Source organism: Thunnus albacares, chromosome 1 (assembly GCF_914725855.1).
Source record: "Thunnus albacares chromosome 1, fThuAlb1.1, whole genome shotgun sequence".
Classification (NCBI taxonomy): Eukaryota; Metazoa; Chordata; class Actinopteri; order Scombriformes; family Scombridae; genus Thunnus; species Thunnus albacares.
This window is the reverse complement of record NC_058106.1, coordinates 4099722-4124550: the sequence shown is the minus strand read 5'-3', so window position 1 is coordinate 4124550 and position 24829 is coordinate 4099722. Positions and strand designations below refer to the sequence as shown.

Sequence of the window (24829 nt, the reverse complement as noted above, 5' to 3'; positions counted from 1 at the left end):
TATAATGCCGCAATTCCCCATAAGGCCACAAGATGGCACTGTACCTTGTCAGGTACCCCTAAGGCACCAGGTTTATCATGTTCCTTTAATGCTCAAAAACAAAGATTTGCATTATACTGACTGTACTGATGTTTGTTTGTTTTTTAATCTATCTCACACTGGCTACTTTCATTCTAACAGAGGTGAAAAGTAACAAAAGTACTGTTATTCCAGTACATTAATAAAAGTATAATTCTGAGATACCGGAATTGAGTATTTTCATTTTGCGTGCAACTTCACACTTCTGTCTGCAGCATTTAAGAGAGAAATATTGAACTTTTTGCTCACACTACATTTATACAGTATGTTACAGTAGGTTCCTTTGCAGAAATGATTTTACTTGTCAAAAGAGTTTACTGTAATTAGAAATGGCGTCACCTGGACCAGGTACTTACATTATAATAAATGCATTAACAGTTTCTGAAAGTACTTTTTCTTGAGTACTGTCTAATTTGCAGCTGAGACATCTCCTTGTGGCGTCCATAAAAAGTATCACTGCTAGACTTACATTTTTGTTATTTTTTAGATTTTAAAGATTTAATATTTTTAGTTTTTAAACAATGTAGTAATAATTGCATAAGTGTTCAGTACAGGCCGTTAACATCATGTTGCAGTAAAATAAATTTTCTCACAGGTTGCAGTTCACTTGCAAGTTCACTGTGAAGGTGCCTTCCCCAAATATACTGTACATGCCCTGGCACTGCTTTCCCTTCAAGCGTTGCAGCTAAGACCTAATGCAGCTGATGGTAAAAAGACATTCAACCAGACTGTACTGACTGAATTACTATCAAACCATGACATAAAACATCTATCAGAGTGAGTTTATCACATCTGTGTCAGACCACATCTGTCAGAGAAATGTGAATTTGCAGTGGAGTTCCATGAGCTTAAGCTTAGGTGAATTTACAAAGTTATATGCAATATTTTTTTATCCTGGATCCACACCTGGAATATGAGCAGCTCTCCAGGAATTTCACAGAAACGTGTGTGCAGAAAGAGAGAGACTGTGGGTGCCTTTCATCTGGCTAACATGTCTCCTCGCTTTCCTCACTCATGTCTCAGCTGCTCCCAGCAAGGATGTAAGACATTTGTAGAAGTCTGCGATTAATAATCAGAACTTGCAAATTAACAGTTTAAACTTCAAATTCATGTACAATTATTTAAGACTTTAAAATGTTACTTGATAATTGCTATGTAGTGATAGCTGGAAGGAAAACATCCGATAACTGTTCAAATGTTTTATCATTTGATTATAGATCTATAGCAGCGTCTGAAATAGACCATTTAAATTCGTTAATTACTGAAAGAACAGAACCGACGAAAAAAAGCAACAGAAACAGCTGTAACATGCAGAATATGTTTAAATAAAATGTTGCGTATTTAGTTTGTGAAAGTCTGATGTGTTTTTCAGGCTCAGGGTGATTTTATAGGAGACTGCAGCTGTGTGACGTCATATTTTCCTGAAACGGAGACGAGGAAAGAAGAAGTCTTTTGGCTCATGAAGAAAATAATAAAGTTACAAGAGTGTTTATGATTTATTCATGACTCGGTCATTTTTATTTTATGAATAAATATGAAAAGTAGGTGCCATCATTCCTGTTCCACAGGTAGTTTTCCTGATCTGCTGTATTACAACAACAGTTTGACTGTCAGATCAGCTGACCAATCAGTAACCAATCAATAAACACATTTGATCAAAGGGATGTTGCCATCCGGTAAAAAAAAAAAAAAAAAACTTCCGCAGAGGATACATGTGTGGTTGCTCTAAACTCCTCCGGGAGCCTCCTCTCTCCGTGTCTCCTCTCTCATGTCCATTTCAAAAATTGAATGGAAATGGACAAAAGTCTTGAGTTTACAATTGTGACAAATAAAATAAATAAAATAAAAACAAATAAAAAAGAGCAATATATATTTTTATAGGTCAGTAGAAACATTTCATTGTTCCAGGCTTTCTATTTCCACTCTGGTTTTAAAACAGAGCTTCTAACATACAGAGACGTCATTTACGACACTAAACACATGATGATGATTTTAGCTGCATTTTAATTGTGCAAAGTTGATTTTATCCCCAGAGTGACAGCTGACAGTGTGGATGATTTTACACTCTCATTCCATCACTGCAGCTCAGAATAACATCAGACAACTGTGTGATGATAACTGGAAATAAAAACAATAGCTTGTCTTTTTTTAAGAAAAATAATCCACACACTGTTAATTGGCTCCCATGATTATAAATACAACATTACAATCAGATAGACTCAGCAGTCATTAACTACTTTTCCACTCTTTGCTTCGGTAGCAGAAACAGTCTGGCATTACTTTTAACTTACTTTTTTTTATGTGACATATTCAGAATGGTTTCTAAATAAATAGCAAAAAATACTCCCTCTATACTTAAGTTATATATAATAATTCCTACATGTATTTTAAGCCGCAGCCTACTTTTAATATTTGGAAATCATTTCTAGTGTTTGTCCATATTCTTATTCTGTTGTATGATTACAGACTATTGTTTATATTTCACTTTCACAGAAGTTTTCCGCAGGTATTTGTATCACTGATGATGTCACTGCTAATTAACAACCCCGCCTCTTTCACGTGAACGCGCTCGTAGCTGGATACCTCAGAGTTGACTGAGCTAGTTGATAACCAGTTTCGTACCACTGGTTATCTGGACGGCCAATGGTAGGCTCAGTGAAGCCAGCTAACGAAAAGATATCCCAGGTATGTTGAACTTGCTTCGTAGAAAGGTTTCACTCGTGAGATCTGGAGGAAGAACACTGGAGGAAGCAGAAATTAGCTTGATGAAAAGCACCCTGTGCACTAACAGCCACACAGAGAGACGGAAGTGAAAGTAAAACTGAATTATTTCCTAGTTCAGACCGTTCACACAACGAGAACTTTCAGAGAAGGTACAGTCTCTGTCGGAGACATGAGCTCTTCACAGTTTAACAAAATCTTACTGGATATTTCCAACCAGCTGTCCCCGGACGAGCTGGACAAGCTGAAGTTTCTGTGTCGAGACATGATCGGAAAAAAAGACCTGGAAAAGATCGACAGCGGACACAGACTGTTTCAGGTCCTGGGGGAGAGATGCAAACTGTCAGCCGACAACACGAAGCCTCTGTCCGACCTCCTCGAGGGGATTAAACGACCCGATCTGTCGGAGAAATTAAACAACTTTGAGAGTCTGTCTGAATATTCCGACGATCAGCCGGACGAAGCAGAGAGAGGTACAGTATGAACCCGCAGAGCAGGTGTTCAAGGAACTGCTGCTGTTTCAAGGAAACGACAGGCCACTACTGCTACTAGTATAATACTACTATTAATACTACTAATACTAGGCCCTACTACTACTACTAACTATACTACTACTAACAATAATAATAATAATTATAATTATTATTATTATTATTATTATTATTATTATTGTTATTATTATTATTGAGAATAAAGTTATGGAGATATTTTTGTTACTGCTGCCCAGTGACCTCTAAAATGTTCCATCATATGATCTTCATCATGATAATGTGCTGGAATTGTTTGTAGGCATCAGAGGCCGAGATAGCGTAACTTTTAGTCCCTAGTATGGGTCAACATCCAAAAACACTGGATTCTACATTTCCCATAATGCAGTAGGGTGTCTTCATTTGATCCTCAGATCCTCAGACTCTGTCTGTAATGCAAGTTTTCTGCATTATTTTCTTGTCTCTGAGCCCAAGCTGAGATCAGCTGACTATGACATCATATCTGTTTTCACATACTCATCATGACACGTAATTTGACTTTGACTTGTAAATTGGGTGGAATGTCCCTTGAAGTTCAGGGAAGTGGACAATGCACTGAGCAAAATCAGTCAAAGAAATCTGTTCTTCAACTGAATTTGTAGTTTGCTCTGACAGCTGTATATTTTTGTATATGCTTTCATATATCCTGGTATCAACATGTAGTCACTGTAGACTGGTAGATGTAGTCTTAATATCAGTATTTTCATTATTTTCAATAAATGTCATAGTTTGATGTGTAACTCTGCAGAGATCCAGCCTCTAGTGTGTCTCTGATTACTGTGAAAGGCCCATGTCGCAATATCACTGTGAACTTGCCATGGAATGTGCTGTATACACTGGGAACGCCCAGTTGCATCATAGCAGTGTTAATTCCTTATGTGGCTGTTCTTCCATGTCTTGACAAGATTCAGTATTTACAGGTGCCTTTATTGTGTAACTGGAACAGAACTGCTTCAGCTGGAAACATGCATGCATAGCAATTACATTCTAATACGTTTAATGTCAGCAGCCAATGCGAACATAATCTGTGAAAGTCTTTCCCTTATTTCTTTTCTCCTTGTCATCTCCATACAGTCCACTCAGTAGATATTTTTTAACAATACTCATGACTGACAACAAAGCTGGACAAACATCAGCTATCAGAAATTCTAACATATTATCTTTGAGATGAAATATTCTGAAGCACTGCTAGCTGAGCTGACAGTCAGTTTAACTTAGATACAGTTTTTTTGTCTGAACTTCACAGTATGTGTTGTTCAGTAAGTCATGTAGATTTGCTGCTTTTTCTTCTCTTAACATAGTAGTACATTAAATATCTTTGGGTCTTCTGTGTATGAGAGCTGCAGTTGGGTTGGGGGCAATACTTGCTTTGCAAACTAAAACGACATAGCCTAACACACCTAAGACAGTGAAGTGACATTAGCCAAATAAAGCTAAAGCTGTGTCGTACACAGACTATGTAGCCCCACCACGGATGAACCTGTAGAGGCGAGGCACCGGGAGTGGAAAAGTGAACAAAACATTTCTTTTAACAGAGGAGTTCATCTGGCACTCCTAGATTAGCCTGCTCTCTCTTCTTAGTGCAACTCTTGACAGTATGATACCACCACAGTTTCTTCAAATGGCAGCTGTAGCCTCTTGTTGTTGTTGATCAGCCAATCAGAGGGCAGTAGAAAGATTTATGAACCCTTTTATACTGATTAATGTAGCTTCAAATATTGGAGGTTGCCTGGGAAGCTGGACAGGCCTTATGGAGGTCTTGTAAAATGTGCAGCCAACATGGGCAATGGACAAAAGAGGCTTCAGTTTTTAGTGTTTGTACTCAGTTTAACTAATGGTGAGATTACCTTAACCAGTGAGTTAACTGATAATGTAGCATGGATCATCAGTATTGTTGCTATGGTTTACGTACAGTTTAATGTTAAGCTGTTGATTTGTAGCTTTCTGATCTGCTTGGAACAGCTGACTACCATCTGCAAAAACCTACTTGGAACTCCAGAGGGGAAGTTGGATGAGCTAAATTAGCTTTGGCCTGTTCCCACTTTTCACTGTTGACTGCTAAATGCCACTATTTGCCTGGGGAGGGTGTTTGAATAGTTGCTTTTTATGCTTTGCCTAACAATTCTTTGTTTCAAAGTTAATTTTGTCCCAAAACATTTCTTTCTCTAAACCCTCTATTTTTTCCCCTTCTTTTTTCAGCCAAACTGGAGATCGCCACACAGTTGATTGCAGAGAATCTCGGGAGGAATTGGCGTAAGCTGGGCCGCAAACTGGGTTTTAGTGAAGTGAAGCTGGAGTCCATCTCCCTGAAGCATCCCACAGACCTGGAGGAGACGGTGATCGAGCTGCTGAAGGAGTGGAGAAAGAGTCGAGGAGCCCAGGCCCAGACAAAGGAGCTGATTGAAGCCCTGAGGGGGTGTCAGCACAACCTCACTGCTGATAAATTGGAGGACAGACTTGCAAATTCTGGATCTTGATGGAGATAAGGCTTTGGAACAGAAATGAAAGCTTTACAGTAAAGAAATCAACTACAATATCAGGGATATTATTGGTAGATTTATTAAATGTTGCAAAAAAAGAAAAATCAGCTTTGTTGGGGATTTACCCTCAACTTTCTGTGTATCATAAAATATGCACTAGAAAGATAAGTGTTCATAAAGAGCTGAACTGATGTTTCTTTTCAATCCAAGTTGTCCTTGACTTTTAGCTAGTATTGACATGTCAGCATCCAACACCACTAACAAACACTTCTGCCTGTTATAGAGAGATATTTGTTGTACAGGTCGGCCAAGAAATCAGTTTTTGTACTATACTGTATTAAAATACAAATCTTGTCTACATGTGCCATGTTCATTCATACTTTACAATTTAATGTCATCAGTGTTATTGGAAGGACAAGTCGAGTCTTTCTGCTTTTGTGAGAGAAGGTGGAGGTCAAACTATGAACTGTTTTTTTAGACTTCAAGGGAAAAAAAGTGTTAGAGGACCTGGCTGCCAAAATAAAAAGTCTTCAGTGTTCAATATTGTACAACCATTTAAAACTCCTGTGAAAATGATATTTAAAGCAGAGGTAGTGATTTTTATTAGTATCCCTTTACTGGACTTTGTTTCTATAGATCATGAGATATTTAAAGACATGGTTGAACTTTTGGGAGATACATTTATTCCATAGAACTGTATCTGTTAAATATGAGGCTACAGCCAGCAGTTGGCTAGCTTAACTTAGCACTGGAAACCAAAAAACAGCTAGTCTAGCTCTTTTAAAAGGTAAGAAAGTCCACCCACTAATGTTTGTAAGGATTAAACAAACAAGAATGGTTGTGTTAATTAGTGAGCTTTAGAAGTGCTGGTTGGCAGGTTTTGTAACGGTTGGACAGAGCCAGGCTTGCTGTTTCCCGGTTCCAGTCCTCTTGCTAAGCTAAGCTAATCGCCTCCTGGCTGTAGCTTCATATTTTAAAGATCCCCTCCAGACTTTTCTACAATGTATATATAATATGCTCTACTTTGAATAATAATTTGTGTCTAACATGATTACCTCATTAAAATCCTTAAAATCACATCTACTCCTTCTCCCGCATTAAGAACTCCAGAATCTATGAATATGCAAATATTCATAGATTCCAGAAGTTTAACAGTTGGACACAAAGTCCATTATTAGTGTATGTGTACTGGAGACTTGAATACTGGACCACGATTGGATCCAAACTAGTTGTGATGTCACAAATCATGTTTGAAGGTACATGCATTAAAATCAGATTTTTGGTGAGCACAGAGAAAGCTTCGGCAGATGAATGTGAAAACAGCTTCCTAGTTTGAAACTCTGCACAGACATCATTCTGCACAGTGAGGCTCAAACATCCAACTGTAGGAACAAGAAGAAAAACATTTTTGAGTGAAGTGGGACTTTAAAGGACAGATAAGAGAGTGATATTGATTTTCTCATCAAACTCCCAGCCAGAAAATGTAATAGCTTATTTTCCAAAATGTCAAACTATTTTGTTTTCTGACTCAGAATAACATGAGTAGGAACGATAATCACACAAGGAAATTAGCTGATTGAAGCCTGTTGATGATTTCTGATGTGACATGGAAATATAATAAGGCTGTTATTTGAAATTCATTATCTCAGTAACATCACCAGATTGTATAATGTGTCTGTTTTCTTTGCCATTTCATTGAAGAGTAAAGCAGCAAGTCAAAGTTTGCATGTTTATTTTTACAGGACAATCCATCAGTTAAATCTGGCCCACATCCTCATCTCCTTCATCAGCAAGCTGTGATGTCATCAGGGCGGCAGGTCAAATGTGACATGCAGTTTCTGCAGAAGAAATGCATGTCATTAGGAGGAAACATTTTTGATAGACACTGTATAAGTGGGACTCATAGAATATTCAAACAATGTTGTGTCTGTGCTTTAATGTATTTGTGTTCAGTCTGGTCAGCTTATAGTATACTCACAGCACTTGTAGAGCCTGTTCAGTCTATCAATGTCATTCTTGCTCATCTGGGTGGCCTGGCCAAAAGGCACGTTGTTGTTGGGAATGGGCAACATAGTGGGACGGTTGTTCTTGGAGAAGGCGTACCTAGAGAATCATAGAAACAGCAGTTCAGTGCAGGTTGAGTGTGATGTGATAATATTTATATAATATTTTGATGTTTTACGAACTGTGCTTAACCACTTTTTTGCTGAGAGATAGGTGAGAAGATCGATATCGCTCTATGGTATTGATCTTCTCATCTCTCTCTTGGCAAGACAGCGAATTAGTGTAATTCCCAAATTGCGTGACTATTCCATTAAAAGCGGAGTCATATTAGTCGTGTTGCTCCCCCAGAGTCACTTATCATGTGATAAAGGACATCTTGTACAGGCAGTGGAATTACCTGAAATCAACAGTTGAATCTAACTAAGCTGCTAGTCGTATCTTGTGCAATATTAATTGCTATCAGACACTGATAGCAAGTACCTGTATGAAGTTGCAGGGGAAGTGAAAGATAAATGAAAGTGTTTCAAATATAGTAGATGACACAAACATGAAGTTATCCATACTTCTCATATTGCATGACAGAGTTGTAGTCATAAGTAGTCCCCTGGTTCAGAGTGTTGATCGTGTTGAAGTTGTACTTCATGTCTGCAGAGATGAGAGAAAATATACATGTAAAATCACACATTTACACTTTCAAATTTAAGTATGCAGAGTGAGAGGATTGTAAAAAGTTGTACAAAGATTAACTTAATGCGTTAAGCTAAAGCACCAGTAGTTTTTCACAAATTGACAAATTTTGACAAATGTTAAATCTGGCCTGCAAAAAATGAACTTTCAATATCAATAAATAACTATATAAAAATGCCTATTTTCATGTTGTCACGCACATTGCATTCATGACCTTATACGATACAATGAAGGCCTGTTGATCTGACTGTAGGTTGCATACATGGTTAAATTCAGCTCTTTATACAAACACGGCTGAGTGATGAAGCCCCTGGAAGCAGCAGTTCTATTAACAGCCACTGACTGTGGTCAACCTGAGGGAAAATACTCTGGCTTTTGAGAATCGTTGCTCTGTTAAGCAGATATTATGTCTCAGCCTATTACAGTCAACTGCCTCGGTCCCACCCAGGCCTCCACCCCTTTACGTTTTCTGTTTGAGTCTATAGCTTCAGAGCTCCCTCTTAAATGTTTTTTCACTGGGCTTCTGTTTAATGAAACAGCCAGAAAACAGTGATTATTTTTTCTCTCTTTTCAAACCGTGAGGCTATTTCTGCCTTTACTTTAGAAATACTTGTCATGTCAAATACAAGTCATGTAATAGAGGGTTGAAACTGAGAGAGTGTGTGAGTCTAACCATTGATGATGTTCTCCCAGTACACCCTGATGTAGCTGTCCCTGTCGGAGCGAGTCTGTTCATGGTTGAAGCCGAGGGCGTGGAGCAGCTCGTGCTGGACGGTGCTGTGGTACAGACAGCCCTGGCGGCTCAGAGACACGGTCTGACCACCACCCTGACGACCCACAAAGGAGTAGCAGCTGTGAACACATAAACATAAAGCAGATTTTAGAAATCATACATGTAGAATTATGAAGTGTTGTTCTACAAGGATTTTTAAAGCACAACAATGTAACAAGTATGCAGGTCATTATGTTGCATTCTCTCAAATCTCTATTCAAACATGAATATTCTGAATTTCTTTGTTATTCTCAAGTATTTATTTACGTCAGAGGTTTTATCTGCGTACCGGTGAGGCTCAAGGCTGGTTGAGGGTGTACAATTACAAATAACAACTCGGAGAACTCCAACATGCATGGTTTAAAACCCTGCCGTTGTGTAGAAAGCCATACGGTCAGAGCCTTACCCGCTCCTCGACTCGATGCTCAGCCACTCACTATCGCCGTCCTGGTAGGGTCTGAAACGGATGCAGGACACTGCAGAGAAAGACTCCAGTCCACGAATGATGATGGACCTTTCTCGGGAGGCTGACAGGACAAATATGGGATGTTGAGAACATCTGTAACCTTAGTTAATGTACATATTACATCTTAGTTTACTTGAATTACTTAAGTTTACCTCGCTCATTCATGTTGTGTAACTGATAGTACATAGTACTGTTGCAGACTTAAGTATCATTATTATTACTCAATTAGTAATCATTTCATTATCATTTATATCTTTTTACATTTAGGTGATTCATGTCTTGCCTCAGGGTCATTTTAGTTCCTACCTGCTGTTGTTTTACAGGGGACAGTTGTGAGTGTAACAGTAAGAGGTGAAATAAGTGCAGTAGCAGAGTCGAGTTGTGTTTTATTTTTTTTCTGTGTTAAATTCTTAATTTAATGTCCCCCTCCACTCAAAAATGTGTTTTGCTTATTGTTACTTTACTTGGATGTTTAAAGCTTGAGTGTTTGAGTTTCACTGTGCAGAATTTGACACTAGAGGGCTGTTTTCACATTCATCTGCTGATGTGGAGTCAACTTAAAGCCCTGCATTCAAAATCTATTGTATGTATTATATTACAAGAGAATGCACTATATAAAAAGTAAATGTACTCAGCATAGAAAATTATAGTTGCAGTAATGGATGTGCAAAAATGTAAATATAGGGAAATTGTTTCTCAAAATAAGCATTAAAAACAAATACAAGTCCATCTGTGTTTAGTTGTGACTATAAAAGCAGTGATATGTGACATTAGTCTGTGTAGTGAACAGGATGTATCTGTCCATCTAAATAAAACAATCAATGCTTACAGTAGTGGTTGGCGATGTAGTAAGGGATGTAGACTTTGCCATCAGACCACTTCAACCACAGGCAGCCGCGGGAGGTGCAGGGATCAGCGTTTCTGTCTGCCTCAGACTTGATAGCGATGTCTCCTCCGATCAGGGTGGGTTCATCAATGTCAGGGTCTGCAAGTCCAACACAAGTTTGGATGTGACCTACGCTCAGAAATTTACCTGAACGCCTCCTGTGTAGTCACACGCTGCTGCTGATCTGCTGAACTACTGCTAATGCTACGCTTTTTGTCTTGACATGGGGTAAGACTGTCAGTCAGCAGAGCCCTGAAGCTCCGCCCTGAAGCCCCTGCACAGAGGGGAGCGGCTCGCTGATCACTGGTTTATTCAATGGTTATTAATATTAAACATATCTCATGTCCAAATTGCACCAAATTCGACATTGTTCCCCAGCCATACACCCACCAAGTGTGGAGTCGATTGAATGAATGGTTCATGAGATCCATGAAGGACATACATACAGAGATTCGTTCCTTTAGTAGATACATAGATACTGACTCTTATCATTTGTAGATTTGAAGATGCCTGCTTTTTCTTCATAGTGGAAAAGTGAAAAGCAATGCTGGACACAAAGATTGCATTGAGGCAAATCATAGTACAATCATTCCTCTGTTGATAGCCAAATATGCTCAATGTATGATAAAAAATACTGGTAGACATGTCTTCTCTTTAACTATTCAGTCATGTTTAAAGTGAGGCTATATAAATTTTGAACAAGGAAATAGCTTATTCTTCCTCTTACAAACAAACAAACGTACCCTTGCTCATTCAATACATTAGTAGTACACATAGACATTGCTGCCTACTGCTCAATCAGTTTGTTGACTTCATCATTCTCCCTGTGCTACTGTTACACTATGTTTTAGCATTTAACATTTTCCTGTCACTTGTCACTTGTGGTCACAGTAACAACTGCTTATCAAAAGTTACATAGTCTCACTTTATGTGTTGTGTTGTAAAAAAAAAAAAAAAAAAAAAAGTTGTATTCTGTGATGTTTTTAAAATGCAGAATGGTAACTAAAGGCAAGTAAAACTACTTAGTTAAGTTATGGGAAGCTCTACTTACAGCGGTCTCTGTTGGCTCTCTCCAGCAGTTCACTCACAGAAAGCTCCCTGGATGTGTCCTCCTCAATGGAAGCAATGTCTGCACAACACAGTGTATATTAAATTGTATGCACATCATTACTCTGAACAGATATGCTAGTGACATCAGAATCACTTCCACTACAAATGGAATTCCACAGACATCAATTATAACATATTCCTTATGAAAAGGAAATAAGAAATAAACCAGGTTTCTTACCTTCCTGTACTCATCCAGAGAGACATGGAAAAGAGCAAAATCATCATCATCAAAACATCCACAAAGACCTAATTTAAGTCAGCTAACACCAGGTTTTCACTTTGAGGCTGAGTAATAATCCAGCCCAGCCTAGCTAATTAGCTGGCTAGATAAGTAGCTTGAGTCACCCTGGTAAGCTAGTTGGTTAGTTCAGAATTACTTTAACTTGGTGATTGCTCTAGCTAAGAGGAGCTAACTGGTTAGATCTGGTAGTTTGCTTGCTCATGACTGGCTGGAGGTATGTGATTGGATGAAAGGTGAGGAGACGATGACTAGTGATAACACCACTGTCATGAACAGTGACCAACACTAATAAAACAGAACGAAAATAAGAATGTAAGACATTTTAGAATAATAAGTTGAGTTTAATTAATTATTTCAAAAGTTTTGGTTGGTTCACTTGTAAAGTGTACTCAGTTTATTCATGTGAATATTTATTTAATAATTATTTATTTAATTGAAAATGAAAGGGTTAATTTTCAGCCTATAGGTACAGTAGTGGTTTGGTTGGGGTTTTAATAACAATTTAAGATTTAATGGGCTGATTATCTCTAGTAGTTAATTTTTATTGTCCTCCCTTGTCCCCCATTTTTCCACATTAACATTTACATTTATGATATTCCATTTCTGTTTGACCTATAGGTGAGATGTGGTGGTTTCTAGTATTTTTTACCTCAGCCCAGGAGGAGGACACCAGCAGCAGGGCCACAACAGACCAAGAGAAAACCAACATGGCTACAACAGACCTGAGAGGAGGAGGAAGACGGGAAGTCAAAATTTCAATCATTTTAGTCTTCAGAGTGAGTTTCGGGAAAACATTATATTAGTGAAATATATATAATACATTATAATGCATTATAATATTAATTATAATCCATTGTAAAATGATTATAATGTATTCCAACTATGATCCTTGCAAAACAAATGTCAGTGAGTGACCAGCAATTATGAAGTATTATGATACTTGACCTTATAAGTCATAATAAAATGCTTTATAATGTTATGATTATTGTTATAAAGTATTATGAATATTTATGAATGCTTATAACTATAATTATACAGTGTTTTAAGCAGATTATAACACATTATGAGTTATATAAAACATATATAAATATGTTTATAATGCATTACAGGCATGGGCATCATAAAAAATGTTACCTCATGTCAATCTAACATGCCAGACTGAGGCTGTAAATGACACATGTATATAAAAGCTGGAGTGTGGGTCCTTACCTGAAAGCCTGAAGAGAGAATGAGTGTCTTGCTGACACCCAATGAGAGCTTTTATACCGCTCCAGGTTCTACAAGAGCTAATACGCAACATGTTATATCAAAACGCGTGAACACAACAGTGTTCAAACAGTCTTTGCAACCTGTGTGAAACATTGCATCTGTCACAGGTGTGTGACGGTGGGTGTGTACAGTACTGCCTTTCTGAATGCAACTACAAAAGAAAGTTCTGGGTTTCTTTAATAATATTAATAAGCCATATCCGTTATGACTGGTGATGAGGAGAAGAGGAAGTATAATTTAAAAATCAAAAGGTAAAACAATAAGAAATGTGAATCAACATTTCTCTTAACCATGAGGGCCCAGACCAAAAGTATACTAAAGTATGTGGAGAGTCCACATACTTTTGGCCATACATTATTTTTGTTTACATGTTTATTTAAAATTACTGAATTTTAAAATAATGGAATCAGCTCATAAAAATCATCTCATGTTCTTATTTTCTAAATTTGTCAAAGTTACTCGTCCTAGGTTGACAAACTGCCCAGATTCCCCCCAAAAATATACCAAGGACCTATCTTCAGAGTCCTGAATGGCAGCTACGGCCCTGCTGTGGAGGAGTTTAAACTATACAAGTACACATGATGTACAGTACATGCAGTACCACACAAGAACTGCAGATGGTCTGGCCCCCACAGAGCCCTGATCTCAACATGCTTGACCGGCAGTGTGCTCACACCAGATATTGATTTCATTTAGGTCTCGTCTTTTTACTGAACTTTCTATGAAATTAATTGATAAATAAAAACTATTCTATTTTGAAAGTATTCTAACTTTACCTAAAAGTAAAAACTTTGTATTTAAGAAATATATGTATTTTTTACAGCAGAATTATGTTGCTGGCAGTGTGGAGAGAACTCTGAAGTGTGAAGCTTGTGTCATGAGTTTTATTTACACTCAGTATGTAACAAAAATAAAAATGGTAAAATATTTAATACATTGTACAGACTTATTTTGGTCACTTGTCCAAAGTTTCTTAAGGGACTGGGCTGGGGTTGTGCTGAGGGAATTCAGACTTCAGCATTTCTGAAATCCTGTCAACTGGTCTGGTTATCTGAGCTGCAGTTTCACTGTATCCCCTTTTGCATGTTGGAGAGCTGACAGTCTGAATCTGAAACATCTGTCACAAGAAAAAAAAAACCCACTCCTCTGCTCTTATCAGTGTGGGACATTCAACACGCTGTTGTCAGCAAACCCATCCACCCACAGCAGGAAAACACCCACCCTGACCTGACAAGACCAGACATACAAATATGCAGCAAAGGGAATGTTTATTCTGTCAACAGCTTATATATATATATACATACATACATACATACATACACACACACACACATACATACATACATACATACATACATACATACATATATACATACATACATACATACATACATACATACATACATACATACATACATACATACATACATACATACATACATACATACATGTATATACAGTCCCAAGGTCAGGAAAATGGCCCCCAAAGATGAACTGCTAAGTGAATACCTTAGGCAGCAGAAACCTGATGGTGCAGAGGAGGAGGAGGTACCATCATGGAGGGACAAGCCCCTACACGGCATGTACCACCGACAGATAGAAGAAGTGGCTGATATCAAGAAATCCTACCAGTGGCTGGACTGAAAGACAGCACAGAAGCACTGATCAGGGCAGCATAAGAACAGGCACTTACTTCAAGATCAATAGAGGCGGGGATCTACCACACCAGACAGGACCCCAGGTGCAGGCTGTGCAAAGATGCTCCTGAGATAGTTCAGCACATAATAGCAGGGTGTAAGATGCAGGCAGGAACAGCATACATGGAACGCCATAACCAAGTGGCTGGCATAGTGTACAGGAACATCCGCACTGAGTATGGGTTGGAGGTCTCCAGGTCACAATGGAAGACACCTCCTAAGGTGGTTGAGAATGACCAAGCCAAGACCCTGTGGGACTTCCAGATCCAGACTGACAAACTGGTGATGGCTAAGCAACCGGACATCGTGTTGATCGACAAACAACAGAAGAAGGCAGTAGTGATAGACGTAGCAATCCCAAGCGACAGCAACGTCAAGAAGAGGGAATTACAGTGCGTACATCTGATGAATATCTTTTATTTTGTTTATATATTTTTGTTTATATATTCACAAATGTGAATATATAAACAAAAAATTTAATAATTATGCAGAAAATATATAAATATAGAAAATATATAAATATAGAAAATGTATAGAAGAAGCATAAAAATAAATAAAATATAAAAAATGTAACAAATAAATATGAGATGATTTGATGATGAACAGGCAGGTGTGTGAGTACCTGAGATACTGTGTGGACGTTCCAGAGGACCTGGAAGGAAACTCAGAGACCAGGTGTGAAACCAGTGTCATGTCTTCGGAGGATCAGGGAACTTTTCCTGGGAGTGCGGTATTAGGCTCACACAATTTGCAGGGTCCTGGCCACAGCATTTCCTCTCCCGGTCCGTAGGCATGTTCTTACAGTTACCACAAGTACACCATGGTAGCAGCAAAAGGTGGGACACTATGCCTGCGCTGATGCATCATCAAGGCATCAAAAATGAACCCTGGCTGCCTCTGAAGGAGCTCACTGGTGAGCTGCCTGTGCCCCTCCAAGGTCATCTCTTCAAGAAGTCTCTGAAAAAATAAAACACAGGAAAAAGGTGTGAACTGACGTACTTAGAGTGTCCACTTGTGATTGGATCACCCAAGACCCATGTTAATGCCAGGTGTGAACAGGGCCACAGTCAGTGTGTCTATTAGATAACACTAGTGCAGTGCCCGTTCAAAACATGCCTGATCGGAACAGGCTTATAATAATGCTTATTATTTCTTCAGAACTACACACACACACACACACACATACACACACACACACACATATATATATATATATATATGTGTGTGTGTGTGTGTGTGTGTGTGGTTCTGAAGAAATAATAATTAAACAGCTGTTTATTGACCTGTGGCCACCAGGGGGCCACATGAGCAAAGCACTATTTTGGAGGCTCCAGACAGAATGCTACGACCTGCAAGTATGCAAGACAAGGGTCATGTGACCTACAGTGGTTGCTGACAGTATTGGCTGCTGTTGCTAAAGCAAGGAACCTCTCCCTGTGTGTCTGTATGTGTGTGTGTCCTTCACGCATCTCTTGAACATATATATATATATATATATATATATATATATATACATATACATATATACACACACACACACACACACACACACACACACACACACACACACACATATATATATATATATACATACAGAAACTTCACTAGTGACACTAAAATGAGGTTGAACCATAGAAGCAGTTAATGGCCTTCCATTGGTTGATTCTGCTGCTAATCAAATGTGTCTGCTTTCCTGTTGGATATTTTTACTGCAGAGGCCTGTTTATTTCTCCTGTGTATGCTCATTCTTGTCTCTCGGGCAGTTTAATTGAGTGGGGCCTGCGCCTTTGTCCCACTGAGCAAGTCAGAGCCCAGAAGCACCGCCCTGCTGTGATGTGACAGCATTTATATCAAACAGCCCCCGCTGCACTCAGACACGGAGCTCAATGGCTCGCTTTTGTCTTGTTTATTCACAGTTTATTAATATATAACGTGTCACATGTCCAGATTGCACCAAAAGAGCGTCTGTCTCCACAGTAAATCACCTGCTGAGTGTTTGATGGTTGTTTATTTGTGCTTTAGAACATAAGCACTGTGAAACAATCAGAAAATAACATTGTATTTCTGTCATTCAGGGGCTTTATCTCTGTCGCTTGCTCATGCTCTCAGCGCACTCACTCTCTCTCTCTTTTTCTCTTGTTTTTTTCAAAATGAGTCAGGAAACCCACAATAAAGCCTAACTTTTAATGATATGAAATGAAGAGAGACATCCCCACCTTACTCTCATGGCAGAGTTGTACAGCTACAGCTCTGACTGTGACATGCAGTAGCAGAGCCCAGAAGCCCCGCCCTGCCGCTGCAGAGCGGAGCAGCTGATGGCTTGTTTATTCAGAGTTTAAATTTATTAATATTTATCATTCACATGTCCAACTTGCACCAAATTCAACACTGCCCTCCCTTTTTTTTCCAGCAATGCACCCACCAAGTGTGAAGTCGGTCTGATGAATGGTTCAAGAGATGCGTGAAGGACACACATACAAACAGAGAGAGATTCCTTGCTTTAGTAGATAGATTACAACAGCAGCCAATACTGTCAGCAACCACTGTAGGTCACATGACCCTTGCCTTGCATACTTGCAGGTCGTAGCATTCTGTCTGGAGCCTCCAAAATAGTGCTTGGAACATGCATGTACAATTAAATTCATTCATGGGGTTCTCAGAGTGGCCTACAAAGATGAGAGCGTGAAAAAATTTCCAGTCAAAGTAAGTTTATTGTATGATGATTGAGTGTTGTGCTGGTGAGTTCAGGTCTGCAGCTTCTGTTGTGCGGTGAGGATGAGGAGACAATCTTCTCTGATCTTTCTATCAGCACGTGTGCGTTACCAAAGTTCACAGTGGAGTTAGGGATGGGGACAATGGTGGGCTGGTTGTTCTTGGAGAAGGCGTACCTATGGCACAACACACAGCAGTTTGACTGAACCACAACACATCCTGCACACACAACACACATATGTATGATGACACACAGCAGGGCTGGAGTGGACATGTGTGTGTGCTGGATATTCATGGTTAAACCCAGTTGTTCTCACCTGTGGTACTGCATGACAGAGTTGTAATCGTAGGAAGTGCCCTGGTTGAGGGTGGCAATCTTCCTGAAGTTGTGCTCCATTCCTAAAAGAAACAAGTGTAACGGGTATAGGATGGACCCAATAGCAGCACAAATGACACTGGTATAAACTTTGCAGTCTTTATTTCACATGACGTCAAGGCAACATTAGCACGGTCGAAGAAACACAGTTCTAATGAGTATGACTCCACCGGGAATTGAACCCCGATCTTCCACTCCCACAGCGGACAAAGACCAGGGAACAGGCAGGCAGAACTCAGAGTCAGGGACAGAAGGCTGGTGGGTTTACCGGGGCAGAGACGAGGAGCGATGGTCGAAGACAAGCTGATCAGAAACCAGGAAGGCAGTCCAGTGACAAAAGCAAGATGACTTAGCATAGTAGCGTAGACAACCTGACAAGGAGGGAGTGGGCCAAGGCAGCTTATATATAGGCTTGATTGCAGATGATGAGCAGGTGGGAGCGCCAGGTGAAGGTGGTTGAACTAATGAGGGGTGTGGCAGAGCAGAGAGTGAGACTGAATGATTGGATGATTCCCACAGCAACAGGTGAGGGGGAGAGCAGACTCTGACACAAGTTCATCTTTGTTTTGTTTGAATTCAGAAAGGAGTCCAGCTGCTGCAGAGGGATCCCATTTAGCTGCAGAGCTAAATAGTTCAGTGTTGATAGTTTCATATTCAGAAAACCACGGTCAAGCAATGACCTTCTTCATCATTTGTGTCCCTTTACAAGTTGTATTTCCCCATTCATTATGCTGATCAGGATCTATTTGTCCACTAGGAGGCACCAGGAAGTCACCATACTTGCAGACTTACAGCTTCTTTTTTTTAACCATGAGTATATTTTGTGGAGATGAGAGAAAGTACTTGGGGTACTTGGTCTTGTCAAACATCTTTTAACACTAGTTTGAACCATTTTATTTCTTCTCATGTTGATGCTTTTTTGGTCTCAAACCAAACAGGGTTGTATCACACCACAAAACCACAGTGTAAAAAAAATCCATTAATTTCTGCATTCAACATTTTGCTTAATAAAATGTGGATGTGTTAGCAAAAGATGTTTACCATGTTCACCATTGTTTAGCATGTTAGCATGTTAACATTTGCTAATTAGAAAGAGTTATCATAAAATGTAATCTGGGCACAGCACAAGAAAAACATACTGTACCATACTGTCCCCAGTATATGACAGGATTTCTATTCCAGAAATTACATTAATACATTTGTATCATATTCAAGACAATTACATATTCACAACAGCAGCAACTAAAGTTTAGTGAGTCCAATTTAATTTGGAGGAATTTCTGACAGCTCGTGTTTTTTTGCTGCCATGGTGGAAATACATTTCTGATGAATGAAATTGTAACTTTTGCGAAACAACAACAACTTATAATCAGGGTCATCTTATGTTGGGTCCAAGAAGGTCTATGTGTGGGGTTGTTGAACAAGACGAAAGATTTACGGATGAATTCATTTCACAAGAGTAAAGAATGCATGGTTTCTAATTAACTGGTTTTGTGAATCATCACTGTATTTTACCTTTTGTTGACATGTGCATGTGTTTGAATGTCAGTCATGTCATGACTGAAGTTGGCCTGACTGCTGCCAATAATGGGCTTACTATTAACAATAAACAGCAAACATGTCCCTATCTCTTTGCTTATTGTATGTAGTATGAAATGTCAGATCTCTGGCCAATCTCAATTTCAATTTGTTCGCCAAAAATGCAGCTGCAACAGGCTGCATCACCAGTAAAAAAACCTGCTGTTTATAGACAAAGTATATTTGGGCGAGTGATTGGTGATGTAATAAGGAATGTAGACCTTCCCATCAGTAAACTTGCCCCACATGCAGCCTCGGCTGGTGCAGGGGTCGGCGTTTCTTTCGGCCTCGCTGTCGATGGCGATGTCTCCTCCAGTCAGGATGGGTTCATCTTGGGAACGGACTGAAACACATCAAACAGCCAGTTTAAAACATGTTGAGCTGCTACTGATAATATTTAGAAGAAGAAGAAGAGCATTGGGACTGCAGCAGCTCACACTCACTCAGATTACTGTTGGCTCTTTCCAGAAGTTCAGAGACAGAAAACTCTACTGAGTTCTCCTCTGCAAGGTCCTCTGCTCAGTGACATCAACAACACCATTTCACTTTGATACATTAGTTACAATACTGAACAATACAATATTAATACAATTAGAATAGATTACATACCTGCCTGCAGGTTCAGGGTGGGATTAGAGAAGAAAAAAACAAACATGTATTAGAAATTAATAGAAACACGTGACATGAAATAACAGCTAAAAGCTAATAAAACTCTTCAGCCAAAGAACCAAATACTGAGTCTTAAAGTGACACATTAAAACTGTCTGAGTTATAAAGCAAACAAGCTGAGATACATGTTTTAGCTTATACAGTATCATGTAAACACAGAAATATATCCACATGGTCAAATCACCAACTGCTGCTCCTGGACCCTCCTGTGGTCAGCCCCAGACCACCAGTTTAAGATCCTATTCATTAATTTTTTGCAAATTTATCTTCGTTTGGTTTTTGAAAAGGTTTATTTTTTTAATTACAGCTTTGGTTTCTTTAAAATGGTTTTGTTCAGTCATGGAGTAACAGGTCAAAACAGCAGGGTTTTAATTGCTGAAAGTATGGAAACCTGATCACTGTAATCTCAAAAATGCTAAATAATATTTGTTAAATATTGTTTAAAAATTAAATCATTAATTTCAATCATGTAAAGAATCATCAACACAGTTATCAGGACTTGATCAGCTCTTCAAGTTTCTGATCCTGCTGCTGGCAGCAACTAGAAGCTGTGCAGATTTATTTCCTTCACATTAGTTTCATCATTCGCCTCATTTATTTCCTCATGTGTTCCTCACGTCATCATGTATTGATGCAGCAGGAAAGTCAATCTGTGTCTGATCCATTGTTGTCTGTCTGTTTAAATACCTACGTGTATTGCCATGATTTGGTCTAATAATTAAACAATTTAATCCATCATTTCTCTGCTTAGTTAATTCTGATAAATATTATGACTAAGCATTATGACGTATTTTTTTAAATATATTAATATACACAATAATAATCTTTCACATTGTAATCCTTTTATTTGTTACCTTTTGCATGTTTGTGCACTGCTCCGCGTCCTGTGTGTGTAACAAGCAGAGTGCATGTTGTGCACCCGTCTGTGTAGGTGCATATTACTGTCCTGATAATGCGACCTTAAAATACAGTGAAACACTGCACCATTGACTTTAGACCAGGTTTTTGTTGGTCAATAGTGCAATCACTCTCTGCTGCCTCAAGATAGCAATGCACCGTCAATGCGCCTGACCACACCTTACTTTTAGACTAACACGCCCATGGGCACACTGATGGGCGCAAGTGCAATTGCTATTTTAACAATGTCGGCACTGGAAGGGAAAATGACCACTGCGTCGGTCTTAAAATAACAAAGACACTTGCACTGCGCTTGGCGCCACTTTGGCCCAAAGAATCATGGAAATACGGTGGGAAATGCACACTTGTACAAAATCACTTTGTTGGCATGCAGAGTTATGTCTGATATTGGAGCTTGCCACAGCTTTGCAGCTGTGTAAATACTGTTGGAATTCATGCTTTTTCAAAGTGTGGTGGGGGAATAAGGCAGCAGGACATTTGCACAGCAAAGCTGTTGAATAAAATAAATTGTGATCTAATAATCAGGGTTAAGGTGAAAGTTGAACCAAAAAGGTAAGTTTAGGTGGGAAAAACAGGTAAGAAATTGGTTTTATACAGATGATATTCAAAATCACCTTACTTATTTCAGTTTTTCTTTAATATATTGAATGTCAATATATCAGTCTCAGGAATCTCCTGCATATCATGCAGTGCATGGAGTCAGAAAGATAAAGAATCTATGCATTTATATACTGCTATAAGCTCAAGGATGCCAGGAGATGCCACAGTCATGATGTTATGTTATGAGAGAAATGGAATATAATATAGTACTTAATTTGCAAACAGATTGCATTTAATGGAAACTTTTATTATTGTTGTTCCTTTAAGAAAAAGCTATTTGCTGGCTATACGCTCTATTTAAGGTACAAACTGGACTTTGTGATGTGTATTAAATACTATGAATACAGGCCAAAATACCAAAAGCCTGCATTTATTTCCAAAGCAGTAATATTTATTAGCTGGAGGAAAGACAGTCTGTCTGATTCAAAGAATCTGTCCTCTTCATTTACTTGCCCTGATGATAAATCAGGTCATTGTATAATTTCCGCTCACATCAACCAATAGAACATACCTGATATGACATCTAGTTTAGAGACTTGCCTACAGATGAACCTGGAACAAATATGGATTACAGAAAACCATCATGCAACACTATCACCTCTTACATCAATAGATGTGTCAACACTGAGCCACATTTCCTGTTTAGAAATGTCCCTTTTGCATGCAATGTGATGAGAACTTGTATGTATGTAAGAAGTTGTTGTGTATGTACAATAATGACATATACCCCAGTGGATCTTTGAAACCTGAACTGAGAATATGAACGGTTGTGTTTTATAGTAATATTTATGTGTTCACTGTTGAAGTATTTATTCTTACTTTTTTGTACTTTGTAAATGCATACGGAGGTACCTGTAATAAAACATAAATTAAAATGTTAATTCATTATCTTTCTTTCACTGATTTTAACACAGTTCATGTTTGTTTTGCAAAATGTTGTTGAATTAACATATGAACCACTTGTTCTTTGTTTGTTTAAAAAAACATTGATTGTCACATTCCCCTGTAAAATATTCCTTTTGCCACAGTTATTTTTTTTACCATACACCATAATCATAAAATGCATCAAGATTATTGTATGTTAGGATCACAACCCCCCTCACAAACCACCACCACCACTCTCACCAAGCTGGGGGTTATCTAAACCCTGCATCACCACAACAAGTACCAAGGCCAAAGAGAGGGAAAGGAAAGGGAAAAGAGCTTGTGGCTACCCTAACTGGACCTTTGTCAAAACCGTAACAAGACCCAGAGAATATGAATCTATGCATTTATATACTTCCACAAGCTCAACAATGCCAGGCAATGCCACATTCATGATGTTATGTTATGAGAGAAATGGAATACAATATAGTACTTAATTTGCAAACAGATTGCATTTAATGGAAACTTTCATTATTGTTGTTCCTTTAAGAAAAAGCTATTTGCTGGCTATACGCTCTATTTCAGATACAAACTGGACTTTGTGATGTGTATTAAATACTATGAATACAGGCCTAAATACCAAAAGCCTGCATTTATGAAGACCCAGTAAGAATTCTTTTCTTCTTCACTACGAATGCAAGTGGAGTCCATTAACAGTCCATTACATGATACGAATGTTGATACATATGTCCAATCTCAGATTCCTCTTAATCATTGTTCCTCTTCTTGCAAGGTTTTGCAAGATTCTGTGTAAACCAAACACACAGCGCAACCGTGCCCACAATTAGAGAAGTCGTATAACAACACATTGTCTTGCAACTGTGCACCTCTGATTTTAGCCACAGAGGGGTTGTGTAAATGTGAATGCAATAACATTAACATGAGGATGTAGCTCAATTTGGTTGTGTTACATGCTACAGGCCCTCCATACTCCAAAAGATGGTTCATTGATAGAGTCATAGTAACTAAAATAAAGTATTATAGAAATAACCTCCTAATAAAAATATTAAAAATATTTTTACATTTGACATTGTAATTCTTAGATGAAACTGTGTGTTTTGTTTAATTTAGTTTCAGTGCAACACCATATAAATCATTGAACCAGCTGAGTAGCTTATGAATTATTCATCATCCAGCTTGTTAGATCACTAAATTCAAAAATGACTAAATAAAACTGAAGCTTTTATTGTAAATTTTCTCACCTTCACTATTCATAGACAACTGTTGTTTGGTTGTGCAGACTAGAACTGATTCTCAACGTTATGGATAATCATCTGAAACGGTCATAAATGAAAACAATACGTTTAAAATTGACGTCTTTAATTATTAAAAGCTATGCAGTCCAATCACAAGTGTTTCTGTTATCTAACATCCTGTTCATTTGGAAGGCGTTATGAGCTATTAATGGGCTTTTTATATATATTCTCAAGATCAGTATTGATTTTCCAAACAGTGAGATATGTCCTGTCAGAACCTCCTGTGGTTCTATCACTACCACTGCATTTCAAAAACATTTAAAAATATTTGATAATTTTAGTGGAGATAAAGTGATACCCACATACAGTATGTCCTGTGCTGAAGAGCATCCATGAGGAACATTGTTTTCGTTCTACCACATTTACTTAAGTTATGAAGATTTTACATACAGAACACATGATCAATATAGTAACAAAACAACAGCTACAACATTAAAATGCTGCTTACATGTTAATGCATCAATAATATAATACATGATACCACTGACAGGGGCTCTTTGACCTAATGACAACATTTGCTTTTAATACTTTTAAGTACGTTTTGCTCATAATACGTTCTTGCTTTTACTGATATAACTTTTGTATTGCATGACTTTTTCTTGTAATGGACTATTTTCTCAGTAAAGGAGCTAAGTATTTCCTGTACCACTACAGATCATTTACAGTTAAAAGCTGTATACTTTTTCTGCTTGGAAATGAGACAGCAGAATACAAAACAAGCCCACATCTTACACAAAACCACAGCCTGATTTCAACAATAATAACCACTTCCACTTGAGCTGAATTCGTCAGTAAGTCTCTGTTGAGCAGTGGTGGAATGTAACTATGTACATTTACTCAAGTACTGTACAATTCTGA

At 38.4% G+C, this 24829-nt stretch overlaps 1 protein-coding gene across 2 annotated transcripts; it reads left to right on the top strand.

Moving 5' to 3' along the window:
• The first annotated feature begins 2618 nt into the window (after positions 1–2618).
• fadd (Fas (tnfrsf6)-associated via death domain) lies at positions 2619–6164 on the top strand. Of its 2 annotated transcripts, XM_044354536.1 has the most exons (3): positions 2619–2763; positions 3020–3272; positions 5526–6164. In XM_044354536.1, exons 1-3 carry the CDS (start codon positions 2722–2724, stop codon positions 5801–5803), a joined length of 573 nt encoding a protein of 190 aa, XP_044210471.1. In that variant the 5' UTR covers positions 2619–2721; the 3' UTR covers positions 5804–6164. The 2 variants fall into 2 exon arrangements, with proteins under 2 accessions (XP_044210471.1, XP_044210407.1); XM_044354472.1 differs by having other exon boundaries at positions 2651–3272.
• Positions 6165–24829: the final 18665 nt, after the last annotated feature.